This window comes from Myotis lucifugus, unplaced genomic scaffold (genome assembly GCF_000147115.1).
Source record: "Myotis lucifugus unplaced genomic scaffold, Myoluc2.0 scaffold_68, whole genome shotgun sequence".
Lineage (NCBI taxonomy): Eukaryota > Metazoa > Chordata > Mammalia > Chiroptera > Vespertilionidae > Myotis > Myotis lucifugus.
This window is the reverse complement of record NW_005871116.1, coordinates 2396093-2410282: the sequence shown is the minus strand read 5'-3', so window position 1 is coordinate 2410282 and position 14190 is coordinate 2396093. Positions and strand designations below refer to the sequence as shown.

The following is a 14190-nucleotide window of genomic DNA, read 5'->3' as shown; positions in this document are numbered from 1 at the left end:
TCATTTCCGTATTTGTGAAATGACTATCTTAATCCGGGCCTAAGAATGTGTATTGAAAGAGGATTAAGTAAGATAAATTCTATAAAATGAGCACATAGAGCTTTTCATAATGTGAATATTTTATTGAAAACTAGTATTCTTTCTCTTTATGGTTATTTATGCTTCTAGGTTTATCCTACACATTCAAGATGATCTTGTGGAAATTATGTTTTTATTGTGGTAAACATACATAATATGAAATTTGCCATTTTAAGTGTAGAGTTCAGTGGCATTAAGTGCCTTGACCATGATGTGGAAATGTTAAAAGAATTCAAATTACCCACATGTTTAGAGCTAATCTAGTATTTAGGTCTAGTTATGTCCTGTGATTGCACATGACTGCATTCATATCCTTATATTGCACTTATGATTTCTATTTTTTTAAATATATTTTTATGATTTCAGAGAGGAAGGAAGAGGGAGAGAGAGAGAGAAACATGAATGATGAGAGGGAATCATGCATCGGCTGCCTCCTGCACACATGCTCCTGGGGTGGAGCCCACAACCCGGGCATGTGCCCTTGGCCAGAATCAAACCTGGGACCTTCAGTCCGCAGGCCGACACTCTATCCACTGAGCTAAAGCAGCTAGGGCCTGATTTCTATTTTTTTAAAGATGTTTTTGGCGTTCTCTAAAACCTAAAATGTCTTGGTAGGTATTAATATTTAAACTTTTTTATAGGCAGCCTCAAAAAACTTCCCTTTCCATTGTTTCCCATTAGTTGAAGTCAGAAGGTATCCTTGTTTCTTTGGCTAAAATTATACTCATTTTCGATTATTTACCGCTCTGTGGGGATAGAAAAAGTGTTTCTTTTTATAGTTATTGTTCTGATGTCTAAGGTGGTTAAGTTACTTTATAATTTTTGTTTTCCAGGGTACACTTTAAAAAATATATATGTTTTTATTGATTTCTGAGAGAGGAAGGAGAGAGTGAGACAGATAGAAACATCAATGATGAAGACAGTCATTGATTGGCTGCTTCCTGCACACCCCACACTGGGGATCCAGTTGGCAACCCAGGCATGTGCCCTGACCGGGAATCAAACCGTGACCTCCTGGTTCATAGATTGACGCTCAACCACTGAGCCACACCGGCCGGGCCAGGGTCCTGTCCCTTTTACTCTTAGGGGCCTTCTCCGGCTTCCGCGGGGAGTGTGGACTGTGGCCTAACGAGTCCTGATGGAGGCCCGATCTGGAGGGGAAGGGGCCTTACTTGTCGGAGGGCTTTGTGTCCTCAGGAGGGACCAGAGGCAGGCCCCTTCTCGAGCTGAAACCTTTTTAAAAAAATATATATTTCATTGATTTTTTACAGAGAGGAAGGGAGAGGGATAGAGAGTTAGAAACATCGATCAGCTGCCTTCTGCACACTCCCTACTGAGTATGTGCCTGCAACCAAGGCACATGCCCTTGACGGAATCGAACCTGGGACCCTTCAGTCCGCAGGCCGACGCTCTATCCACTGAGCCAAACCGGTTAGGGCGAGCTGAAACCTTTTAATGAACAGAAACCTTGCCTTCTTTCCTCCCAGGCCCCCACACCGAGGAAGCGATGTCTGTTGTCATGCGTTCCATCCACAAAGTGAGGGTGAAGGCCCTCAAACGCGTGCAGAGAAACATAGGTCCCTTCGAGAGGCACGTCTGGGAGCCCGTGGAGGATGACAAGCCCGCTGAGGGTCCCGGGTTCGAGGGGTGCTCCCTGGGGACGAGCCTGAGCAGGAGCACACTCACAGACCTGGGCACGCCCCCGGGCCACAGCGAGGCCGACTCGCTCTCGGAGGCTCGGTCGGCCGGAGGAAGGAGTGGGACGCATTTCTATCGCAGGTACAGCTGAGCGCTCTCAATAGCAGGTGGTCCCTTCCTTTGGAAAAAGTGTCTCAATATTTTCATGCAACTGAGGGGCTGGGTTCCAGCCCCAGCGACCTCACTGCTTGGCCTGTTCATGGGAATGAGCACTACCCTCCCTCCTCACAGGACGCTGGGAATGCAGATGAGACTGTGCATTAGAAAAGCCATTAAAACCGTTATTGAGACAGGAAATAATTTGTCACCTGAAAGTGTAAAATCAAATGAGTAGGTTGAATGCTGGAGTTCACTGGAAGAATTTAGTTCTTTTAGTAATCTCCAGACTTAAATAGTTCAGGGTTTGGGGGTTAGCTAACTTATTTTTTTTTTAGTTTCAAGGGAAGGAAATTGCACATTTCATTTTTGAAACTTGCCCCTAAATTGTTGAGAGATTCTTGCTTATCATTTAAACCTCTGCACTCTTATTTAAGCAGACTTTTTCCTTTAAATACATTTTTATTGATTTTAGAGAGGAAGGGAGAGAGAGAGAGAGAAATATCAATGATGAGAGAGAATCGTTGATGGGCTGCCTCCTGCACGCCCCACACTGAGGATTGAGCCCACAACCCGGGCCTGTGCCCTGACCAGGAATTGAACCATGACCTCCTGGTTCATAGGTCTACACTCAACCACTGAGCCACACCGGCCGGGCAGGTTTTTTTTTCTTTATAATTCTGGTCTCTGAAATGTAATTTATCCTTTTCACACCTGGAAGAGTATGTAGCTGAGCACACCCTTGCTTAAGTGAAGTCACCCCTCTCCTCCAAACAGCGGCTGACACCGAATTGTGCAGGGTGTGCCGGTTGACCCCGGAGGCCGCCTGCTGTGCCTGTTTATAGGCAGAGACGCAGACCTGGCGCTCTGCCCCGGCCCAGCAGGAACTCTGGCTTCTCGTTCATGGAACTCGGGGTCTGTGTTCTGCCCCAAGGACCATGTTGAGAGAGAGCAGGTTGGCAGTGCAGGTGCCTGCCCCGCAGGTTCAGTAGCAGCAGAGAGTGTTTAAAAGTCCCTCCTTCTGTGCGGGGAGGGGTCCTGCGCAGCCCCGCCTGCCCGAGCACATTGTGCCTGCGGAGCGGACAGGCAGGTGCGAGAGAAGCAGCGCAGGCTAGCGGGTGTGTCGGTGCCGTGTGACTTTTATTGTCTTTGTGTTCTGACCTTTCAGAGCAGCGGTCGCCAGCCGGTGGTCCGAGGACCACTGATGGTCCGTGAGGTCCGAAAGGTTGGCGACCGCTGTGTTAGAGGATTTATTTTTCCTCCCAGAAAAATATTCATGTTTTCTAATAGGAAACTTTCTGTGAATGTATCTCAACACAAATTTTTCCTTTTATATTAATGTGTGGTATTTTTTATTTTTAAAATTTTACTTATTTTTATCCTCACCCAAAGGTATGTTTATTAATTTTTTTAGAGAGAGAGAACGGGGAGAGAGAGAGAGAGAGGGACAGAGAAACATCGATTGGTTGTCTCCAGTACACCGCCTGACTGGGATCAAACCTGCAGCCTGGGTATATGCCTTAATTTGGAATTGAACCTGCAGCCTTTTGGTGGACGGGACGCTCTAACTGACAGCCACCCGGTCAGGGCTAGTGTTTTTTTTAGATTCAGAATGTTCAGCTCTAGCGAGCACTCAGAGATCGTTTAGTCCAACCCCCTCATTTGAGAGAGAGATAATCGAAGCATTAAAAAAAAATACCACTTAGTCAGTGGATAGGATTTTTATTGTCAATTCTAACGTAAGATTTACTGATTAAATGATTAACTTTGTCTTTGCTAATTTTGTTTTGCTGTAGAAAGGCTCCACGTCACGTGGAATCCACGCTGACTGCTGAGCCCAGTGCTGACCAGAGCGTGGGTGATCCGAAAGGAAGCCCTGCGAGAAGAGGCCAGGAGCCGGTGTCGCAGAACGCACCTCCTGTGATAGGCGTCTGGGAGTTTGAACGCGATGACGACGAGTACGTGAAGTTCCTGGACCTCTTCCTGAGTTACGTCCTGGAGCGAGACCTGCGTGGCAGCGAGGACCCCGGCATCCCGTTGCTGACGAGCTTCTCGGGGCACTTTAGAGAACAGGAACTCAACCCTCTGCTCTCGGGCCTGCACGCAGCATTGCAGCGCCCGGGCCAAGCCAGGGGCCAGGGCGTGTTCCGCGCGGGCTCCTGCTTCGAGGTCGCTCCGCAGCCTGAGGACCCGGAAGGCCCGGCGCCTCCAGCCCCAGGACTGGCCGCAGGGACCAGGCCTCCTCCAGAGAACCTCCTCGGTGATTTTAATGGAAGTGGGGGCAGGAGCGGCTTGTTCGGCCTAAAGCAGAGGGCCCTCTACAGGACACAGGGGGACGGGGCAGAGAAGCCTTGCGTCCTGAAGGTGTCCAGCCGGAGTCCGTGGGCTCCCGAGGGCAGTCACGGAGGAAGGCGTGTGTTCAGAGCGATCGAGGGCAGTGACGCGGGCCCCCTGGCCGAGCTCCCTCCTGCGCTGGGTGCAGCGGGCGGCACGGGGCTGCAGGGGCTGCTGGAGTGGATGCTGCGGTGGGCCGCCCGCAGGCTGCCCTGCGACCCCAGCCTCCCGGCGCCGGCCCAGGCCCGGCCCGTCCTCCGGGTGAGAACCTCTGCGGCTGCCATTCTGACATCACTGTGGCTCTCGGAACAGCCCTACGCTGCTGCGTACGAGGCCAGGAGTGCCGTTATGGAGGTAAGTGCCTGAGTTACCACACGCAAATGGGAACTCTTTCAGATTAAAGTATGTTTACATTTCCCCCGGTGTTGAAGGATTATTAAGAAACTAAGCTAATGACAAGATTGAGTATAATCTGATTATCCGATATAATGAAAGCCTAATATGCCAATTGACCAAACGGCAGAACAAACGGTCCCTGTGACGTGCACTGACCACCAGGGAGCAGACGCTCAATGCAGGAGCTGCCCCCTGCTGGTCAGTGCGCTCCCACAGCGGGAGCGCCACTCAGCCAGAAGCTGGGCTCATGGCTGGCAAGCGCAGCGGCGATGGTGGGAGCCTCTCCCGCCTCCGTGGCAGTGCTAAGGAGCAGCGAGCCAAGCGGTAAGGAGCCAGGGGTCTCTGACTGGCGGACATCCCCCGACGGGTCCCGGATTGTGAGAGGGCGCAGGCCGGGCTGAGGGACTCCCACCCCCCTCCAGTGGACGAATTTCGTGCATTGGGCCTCTAGTTGATTATAATCACCTAATTTTTTTCTTCTTCAAGGGGTTCCTTTAAGTCTTAAAAGTGATTAATTGGGGTACAAGTGCTCTGTGAGTTTTGAAGGCTTTGTGTCTGTTGATAAAAAGAAGGAAACGAGGACCATTTTTAAGGGGTGTTACCAGATCTGCTGCTGGAGGTGACCTTGCCCACTTATTAGGACGCGCCCCTTTCTGTCCTCTCCTTTCGGGGTTCCTCTCAGCGGTGACACTAGTGACGCTGCGTGTGTAGTGGTACATTTAGTGTCTGTGGGAGGAGGGGAGCCCAGGAGCCTCCTGCCACCGTCTTGGTTGACCCCCTCCATGGTCTAATTCTGTCCTTGTTCTGTTTTAAACTGCCTCCATTTGAAAATCGTTTACTCTAGGACAAGATGTCAAACTCAAAGGCCAACGCCGGCCAAATAAATGAGGCGTGCGGCCTGCGGGCTGCAAGTGGGACGTGCTTGTACTAGGATGAAGGGTGCGTGGGAGAGAGAGTGTGTGTGTGTTATTTTTTATGAGTTTGCTTTTTTTTTTTAGATCAGTTTTTGTTGTCCTAAGGTAGTTGATAAGATACTGTGATATTTGTTGTCACGGAAATGTGTGTTTCTAGGTGGTGCATAACTAAATATCTAAGTAAGCGATGAAAGCTTTTCACCCATTGCATTTTTAGCTGTCACTATTTTTGCCTCCCGTGTCATTCTGAAGTAATTCCTGCCTTTATAACAGCAAAGAGAATTAAAAGGAAGAACTCTGCATGTGTATTGCTGTTATCCTGTGGCCTGAGGACACTGGTGGTTCCCCTTAAGCATTTCTGAGGCCGATTCGTGTGACTGCTGCTCAGGTGGTCAGGTTTGCTTTCTCCGGGCGGAATAAGACTTGGCCATTGCCTCCGCATCCGATAGATGGAGTGAGAAACGTCACCAGGAGACGTCCTGAGGGAAGGATTAGCTAATATAAAACATAAGGAAAAGCATGGATTAGTGCTGGGATCTAAGTACTGCAATGGCTTGTTCTAGGAGCAAGAGCGTCCTTGCCCTGGGTCTCCGATGGGGCCCCCCAGTGAGGGTGCCTGCGGGATGCGCGCCGGCTGCTCGGTGGCAGGGTCCGGGCCAGCGGGGCCTGAAGGAGGGGATGGCCACAGTGAACCTCGCCGGAGCGCCTTGAAGTAAGTGCTGACTGCGGCCTCCTTTTCCACGCCTTGTTTGATGCTGTTCGGCTTGAAGGGAAGGCTTGCACCCTTGAAGGTTAAGGGAAGAAGCATGTCCTTGCACTAGAGAACCGGGGAGTGAGCACTTTCTGAAGTGCTTTAGGAGCTCCTTGCAAACTCTTCCCTGTCAGCCCAGCCTTTACCTTCTGAGGGCAGAGCGGCTCATCCTGAGAGACCCCTTGTTATGCGAATGGGTTTCCATGTCAGAGGAAGTTGAACGGATCACTCGCCCCTTTTCCCCTGGGAAGCAGTGCTCTGGGGGGGTCTGTCCTTGGACCCCAAGGTGGAGCCTGTACGCAGGGGAGTCCTGGTGAGAAGGGCAAGCTTGAAGGAGTTGACATTATTCTAATCTTTTGAGTAAATACAGTGGGAGGCCCCGTCATTCATTGAACAACCTTCCCCTGAGCTGCTGCTGTGGACCAGGCGTGGTTAAAACACAAAGACCTGATAAATATAGGCACTAAGTTTGTTCTTTTTCAATAAACTGTATCAATTGAAAGCAGGCTTCTTGTTTCCAAAGATGAGTTACAGTTACAGCTGCTTCATTTTGGTCAATAGAATGCCAACTGAAGCCAGAACCCCTGAAATAAAGGAAACCAGTGAGGAGGGTATTTCTGTCACTGATGACACCGATAAACAAGTTGTAGACATCGTCGATGAGGATCTTTTAAGAGGAGACACATTTACACAGGAACTGGAGACGCTCCCACCAGACCATGAAGGTCAGTTCATTTGGCTAATCTTTTTGCTTGGCTTTATTAATTTGAAATTGGCGAATGATTATTGGTGATAACTTAGTCTTATGTCTAAAATGGTATGTTTATAATAGTCTAAAATAAAAAATTAAAACCGAATTCAATATGTTTGACGTGTTGAGCACATTAACCTGAATTTAAATCCTTGACCTTTGCCGTGCTGGGTAATTGCCCGGGGGCTCTTGTTCTGTGGCCTTCTCCTCGCCATCTTCATTAACACAGGGGCTCTCGGGGTTCTCGGGGCTCTCCGTGGGGCTGCTCACACCGAGGGAGGCCTCTCCAGGCTCATCTCAGACCACTTGACAAGGAGGGGTTGTCTCCAGGCGTTTTATGTGTTTCTGTAAGGAGGATGTACAGTATTTCTGCCATTTTATTTTTCCCTGTGTTAAGTCCTGAACCGTCTAAAGAGTGAAATGATCATTTTCCAAATGGTCCCTTTTCTCTCCCTTGTTTCGCTGCAGAAGACGCCAAAGGACCTGTGGGAAGCCCCGAGGGTCCCCACGCCGCTCACACGCAGACGTCACCGCGGCTGTTAGAAGTAAGTCCACACATAGGGGCTCAAGTTACTTCAGTGACACTTCAGTGTTGTTAGTCGGCACCTCCAACCAAGGCCCTCATCTCCAAAGCACACCGCGGACTGCAGTGCTGCTGTGCGCAGTGTTTCTTTCCACTGAAATTCTGCCTCTAGTCATGTCAGGCAGTGACTTAAATGTTCATGTCATGAACTGTGCAGCAAATTAAGATACTCAAGAGTGAGGAAGGTATTCTTTACTCAAAATATGTAACTCAGCTGTCGTGTGCAGTGTTTGCACTTACGTGTACTTCTCTGTACTACTAGAGGCCCAGTGCACAAAATTTGTGCACTGGGGGGGTGTCCCCTCAGCCTGGCCTGCGCCCTCTTGCAGTCCAGGAGTCCTCGGGGGATATCTGACTGACAGCTTAGGTCCGCTCCCCACAGCCTGCAGTTGGACACCCTTAGTGCTGCCGCAGAGGCGGGAGAGGCTTCTGCCACCACTGCTGGGCTCGCCAGCCATGAGCCCGGCTTCTGGCTGAGCAGCACTCCTCCTGCGGGAGTGCACTGACCACTGAGGGCAACTCCTGTGTTGAGCGTCTGCCCCCTGGTGGTCAGTGCATGTCATAGTAACCGGTTGTTCCACCATTCAGTCGATTTCTATATTAGCCTTTTATTATATACGATTGTTTTCTCAAAACAGTGAACACTGCATTTCCAGGTGGAATGCAGACATTTCTAATTGTTGAAACAATTCCTTTAAAAAGGATTAATCTTTCCTGGCTTTCTCATTGTTCTCACAATGTACGTATGTAACGATGTCCGGATACACATGTGCTTGTGAATACATTGTACTTGAACATGCCCAGTGGCTCCCGGTTATGGCCAGAAGCAGTGAACAGAGTAAGGTCTGGTCAGAGCAGGGCCTACACTGTTAAGTTTTGGTCTCTCACTGGCTTTGAAACTTGTCACTCTGGTTGAGTGACTGATGTCAAGACCAACTCAAGACACTGCCTGTAATACCTACTTGTCTCCCTCTTTTCTTTTTGGGTGCCGTTCCTCCTAACAGCATTCCACAGGAGTGGCTCCGTGTCCACGGGGGGAACCAGTGGAGAAATATGTGGAGGAAAAGCCAGCAGCACAGAATGGGTAAGGGGCGGGCGATGGAAGCAATGGCAACTGCCATGTGTCCATCCGGGAACGGGCGAAGGGTGCTCAGGGCTCATCTCGGATTCACTTGGTGGATGGATTTTGTTTCTTACAATTTACGATATACATGTTATGGTGATATTGTGCTCCTAATGGAATTGTAAGTTCAGTTTATAGCAATGGTAAGTGATGAGTTGTAGTGACTTATACTTCTAAATCTCAGTAGAGTGAAATAAGTATAGATATCTAGCCTTTTGTTCTCCCATCACTCTCAGCCTTATCAAAGTAAAATGCAGCTGCAAATTCACCAGGGTTTATTCAACAGCTAATTAGGTAACCACTCTTCCATACTGATTCCCTTTTTTTTTTTTTAAATATATTTTATTGATTTTTTACAGAGAGGAAGGGAGAGAGATAGAGAGTCAGAAACATCGATGATAGAGACACATCGATCAGCTGCCTTCTGCACATCTTCTACTGGGGATGTGCCCACAACCCAAGCACATGCCCTTGACCGGAATCGAACCTGGGACCCTTCAGTCCGCAGGCCGACGCTCTATCCACCGAGCCAAACCGGTTTCGGCTGATTCCCTTTTTATTGGATCAAATGAAGAACCATTGTGAGTCAATCTGTCACTATTGTGGTTTAATTATTGAACACTGTTCATAAGGCTAATGAATAGTGGTGTAATATACTCTGCTGGTGTAATATACTCTGCTGGCTAGCTTAGTTATGTTTCAAGGAGAGCTAAATATTTGAAATTTTAGAATTGCCTTTCATGAGAGGCAACATAATTAGATTCTCTCTCTCTTCTCAGTGTGAAAAATTTGTTCGGTTCTGTGGAAAATTAACAAGAATATACTTAATGTCATGTGCCTTTACAAGTAATAGAGATATTTCTGTCACTAAAACCAGTCTTTACAGTTTCGAATGTGAGAATGGGCTCTCTCGTGTTCTGAGCAAAGGTCTGCCCCTTCCACAGGTGGAACTTGAGGTCCCAGCTCACCCCATTTCTCCACCCTCATTTGAGATTTTCTTATTCCTGTTGCTGAGCAGGCAACAGTGTCCAAGTCATCAAGCCATCCAGACATAGCTGTTGGCTTTGTTTGAATCTGTTACTAATTGCTATGGTGACAAATGTAAACAGGTGGTAATTATGAGCTAACTTCACAGAGGCTGGAGTAGAGGATGTTTGGACTCTGAGATGGCTGGCCATTCAATCGCCTGTCTCTTACAGAATGTAAAGAATATCTTGGTTCCTAAGCGATCATTAATCTTTAATTGTAGTATGATCGAAGCCTTTTCAAATCATGAACATACCATTCCTCATTCATTTTGTGTAGACAGAAGTTCAGAAATTCCTAGGTAAGAACTTTTGCATACACTACCATGTTATCCTGTTTTATAAATAGATAAGAGAATAAACTGATGCCTCCTGTACCTTTTGAAATAATTACTGAATGTTTTCACCAAAAACTAAGAGAATAATATTAAATCAACATGAAGCATTAAAAAAGTGACGTAGGTACACATTTCTGACACCTTTAAGTGAATTATTGAAAGATTTTCCTCTAACCCTAACTGGTTTGGCTCAGTGGATAGAGCGTCGGCCTGCAGACTGAAGGGTCCCGGGTTCGATTTTGGTCAAGGGCATGTACCTTGGTTGCGGGCACATCCCCAGTAGGAGGTGTGCAGGAAGCAGCTCATCGATGTTTCTCTCTCATCGATGTTTCGAACTCTCTATCCCTTTCCCTTCCTCTCTGTAAAAAATCAATAAAAAATATATTAGAGAAAAATCTTTCTTTTTTTTTAAGTAGGTGTGTTTTAAAGAAATACAGGAACTATTTTAGAACAGGCTTTCTGAAAAAAGTAGTGGCTCTCTTATCAAGAGATGTGGCAGTTGCTCACTTTCAGCCTCTAGCGATTTCCAGCAGCACAGAATGCTTTTATCGGTGAGCAGACGCGTCCAGTCTGCCGCTGCATCTTCGCAGAGGCGGAGCCATGTGTCCGTGTGGAAATCTTGCTGGGAGGAGGATCATGTAGCACAGCTTTACTTTAGAAAATTTCTCCGTCCCTAGAATTGACCTCCTTGCTACTCATTGACGGCAAAGGCTAACAACATTGTCTAAGGCAGGCAAATGAGTTGTAATGCCTGTTTTCCATGGAGTTGACAAGTGAGCTTTTGTTCTTGTGAACCTTAGGTGTTTGGTAAAAGGCGAATATTGCTGAAAGGAAATGAGAGCAAGGCCTCATAAATGTAAATGCAATTTAATACGTTCTTTTCTTTTTAGAGACAATGATCAGTTTATTTGGGTAGGATAATGCCTGCTCCCTTATTTAGTTTAGGAAATTGATTTGCTTAGAAAACATTGAGTATCTGCTATGTTTAAGGAATAATCATTTTAGTTTGTTGGTTAGGGTTTAATTATAAAAACAAACTCTGATTTGTTCGGAAATGAAATGTTCATAATACTGTTATTTCACATTTAATGGTCAGTGTGAGTTTGCTGTATAGCAAACTTAGAATTAAACATTTTTTAACCCATCTTAGAATTAAACATTTTTAACCCATACAGTCCCTGTTTTCTTTAATTTTTGTATATGTTTTTATTGATTTCAGAGAGGAAGGGAGAGGGAGGGAGCGAGAGAGAGAGAGAGAGAGAGAGAGAGAGAGAGAGAGAGAGAAACATCAGTGATGAGAGAGCATCATTGATTGGCTGCCTCCTGCATGCCCCCTACTGGGATGGAGCCTGAAACCCGGGCATCGGGAATCGAACCAGTGACCTCTGGGTGCATGGTTGATGCTCAGCCACTGAGCCACACCAGCCAGACACATTCCCTGTTTTCTTAACTCCACTCTGGGTCATTAAATGTAGTTAAAAACAAACACATAGTCTCAAACCAAATTACATAGTTTGTACAGCGGAAAGAATGACTTGCACAGTTTCAAACTCAGATGCCTTACAGGGACCAGGCAAGTAAGATACTTGTGTGAACTGCTCTGGCTTATCACGCAGGGAGGGGACCAGGCTGACCGTGCAGCACACGCCTCTTAGTGAAAGCGCTGACGACCAGTGTGTCTGGTGGTGCCAGATGCGAGGGGTACAGAGAGGAGGCTGGAGGGTTTAAATTTCCTGAAAACTTTGAGAAAGCTGTTAAAGTAGAAGAAACGAGTAGGACCCAGATATTCAGATCATAGCCATGTAATGTGCTGTATTGGTTAACGTGTGATTTCTGTTCCTACGCTCCCCGCGCAGTGCACAGACCCCTGCATGTAAAGAGAAATCGTCTCCAGACCCACCCGTGGTGCCCAATGGAGTCAGCGTTGCTTCACAAACCCTGGTGCCCACCCCCCCGCCGGCCCCGCGCGGCGAGCCCCGGGCGCGGCTGCCACGATCTCCCGGTTCTGTTAGGCAGATGCTCCAGGACGAGGTGTTCAAGTTAGTCCAGGTGAGCACCTCTGCCATGAGCGCGTGAGGCCACACGTGATGCATGTGAGGTTCTCACATGTGGACACACGTCCAGGAAGGGGCGGCTGGAATGGAATCGCCCGGCTTCTCTGCTTTGGGCACTTGCTCATTCAGACGCCCACATCTCTAGGGCCTAGAGCAGTGGTTCTCAACCTGTGGGTCGAGACTCCTTTGGGCGTCGAACGACCCTTTCACAGGGGTCGCCTAAGACCATCGGAAAACACATATATAATTATATATTGTTTTTGTGATTAATCACTATGCTTTAATTATGTTCCATTTGTAACAATGAAATTGGGGGTCACCACAACATGAGGAACTGTATTAAAGGGTCGCGGCATTAGGAAGGTTGAGAACCACTGGCTTAGAGGCTGACTGGTTTTACTGAGTGTTTTGAGACGCAGAGGTGCCCACAAAGTGAGGTGGGGGTCAAACCCGCCCAGCAGACTCCTGCTCAGAGTGCCCTGAGCTCATTCCTGCCACCGCCTAGTTCCCGCATACCCGGCCTGGGCTTGCTTGGAAGTTGCCGGCTGCAGGTCAAAGTACTTTCCCTTTGACTTGCAGCGTCTTGTTCTCACCTGGTCATCCTCCTCTCTGTCTACCGAAGTTTAAAATTACTTTCCTTTCCCGCTTTGTACCTTAGATACTCGTTTCCCTCAACTCCGTTCTCCACGCATGGGATGCGATACACCATTTTCATTGGTGATTCTTGATGTCTTTGAACTTATGGGCCTGATGAGAATACTTTTCTGCCTGTTCCACTGTTGAAACTGATTTTATTTTTATTCTCCCCAGTCCTTTTTCTTTTTATAACCTGTTTTAACAGCGTAAAGTTTTAGAAGTATTTCTCAAACTTGTTTCTTGGATTGCACAGGGCCTTTGCTGGTCACTGCCCTGTGTATTTCACCAATTCTGCAAATAATTTGGCTTCTCACAAAGGTTAAGAATCACTGTCAGTCACCCCTGCCTTCCTTCTCTTTTTGGAAATGGTGACAGGTACGTAGGTGACCAGCGTCTAGAGCTTGTTTGGCGAATCTTCATCCTCGTTACGTTTCTGGACAAGCGCCCCGGACTGTGGGACAGTCCCTATTCCTGGGCCCAGACTGTTTGTTGAGCCGGTGTCAGTGCGCACGTCTGGGTCCCATCTCCTTCGTGGCAAATCCCTGGACCTGTGGGTACCCGGGGGCTGCTTCTTGACACCCACTCCGTGATGCGCCTGTTGATGCTGATGGTGTTCTCTGGTCACGACCTCGGAAATGGCAGAATGGCCCTTCTTCCCGCTGCTCCTCTCTGCAGGGCACCCTGCTGGGCCAGGTGGAGAAAGCCACCTGGTCCTCGTAAACATGTCATCCTGGATGCCGTCCCCAGGCTTCCGAGGCCAGTGGCCTGGGGCTCACCTGCCATGGGGACTGAATGCTGCGCAGGCGTCAGCCGGGCGTGCGTGCTTGCACTTGACCCAGCCAGTCCTTCCTGGGAGCTCCTCACCCTCACCCGTCTGCCAATCTCTGCTGCTTTCTTTCCTGAAAACCCGCCCACACACCTTGGTGGTTAGGAGGACATTCTGAGAAAAAGGAAGTGTGTGGAAGGCCGCCTGCCCTGTCTTTGGGAGTTCTGACTTAGGGGAGGCTGAAGGGAGTGTCGAAGGTGGTGCCCCTAGTTACTCCTTGAACTTTCCAAACGAGTCTCCGCACGTGCAGACCCCGGGTGTTTACTGGAATCCTTATGCCTAATTCCTGGATGCCCTCGCCTAGCGGACAGTGTAAACACGTGTCCTCCCAAGATTACTCACTCCACCGATTGTATCTAAAGATAAAAACTGCAATAAAAGCCTAACGAGGCAGGCAGTCGAGGAGGCCTGGATGCTGTCAGCCAAGCCGTCCCTTAGCCTTCTCTTTCGCAGTGAAGCTGTGCCGGAGTCATCCGTTCATCCGTGTTCAGGGGCTGCTGGCCAGCCCGGCAAGGTGGTGCCCGTGTGAGGAACGCCCCGGCACACACCCATCTTTGAATTCTCTGTGATCACCTCCCGCCCATTAG

At 48.4% G+C, this 14190-nt stretch overlaps 1 protein-coding gene across 3 annotated transcripts in view; it reads left to right on the top strand.

Annotated features, from left to right (window-relative positions):
• CUNH5orf42 (chromosome unknown C5orf42 homolog) overlaps nucleotides 1-14190 on the top strand; it is a 73945-nt gene that overhangs the window by 29345 nt on the left and 30410 nt on the right. For all 3 annotated transcript variants that reach the window (XM_023755015.1, XM_023755014.1, XM_023755016.1), the window contains 8 exons: nucleotides 1566-1857; nucleotides 3669-4560; nucleotides 6080-6228; nucleotides 6829-6992; nucleotides 7487-7563; nucleotides 8606-8685; nucleotides 11944-12136; nucleotides 13420-13423. In XM_023755015.1, the coding sequence (XP_023610783.1) occupies nucleotides 1566-1857; nucleotides 3669-4560; nucleotides 6080-6228; nucleotides 6829-6992; nucleotides 7487-7563; nucleotides 8606-8685; nucleotides 11944-12136; nucleotides 13420-13423 (1851 nt within the window). The remainder of the gene's footprint in view (nucleotides 1-1565; nucleotides 1858-3668; nucleotides 4561-6079; nucleotides 6229-6828; nucleotides 6993-7486; nucleotides 7564-8605; nucleotides 8686-11943; nucleotides 12137-13419; nucleotides 13424-14190) is intronic.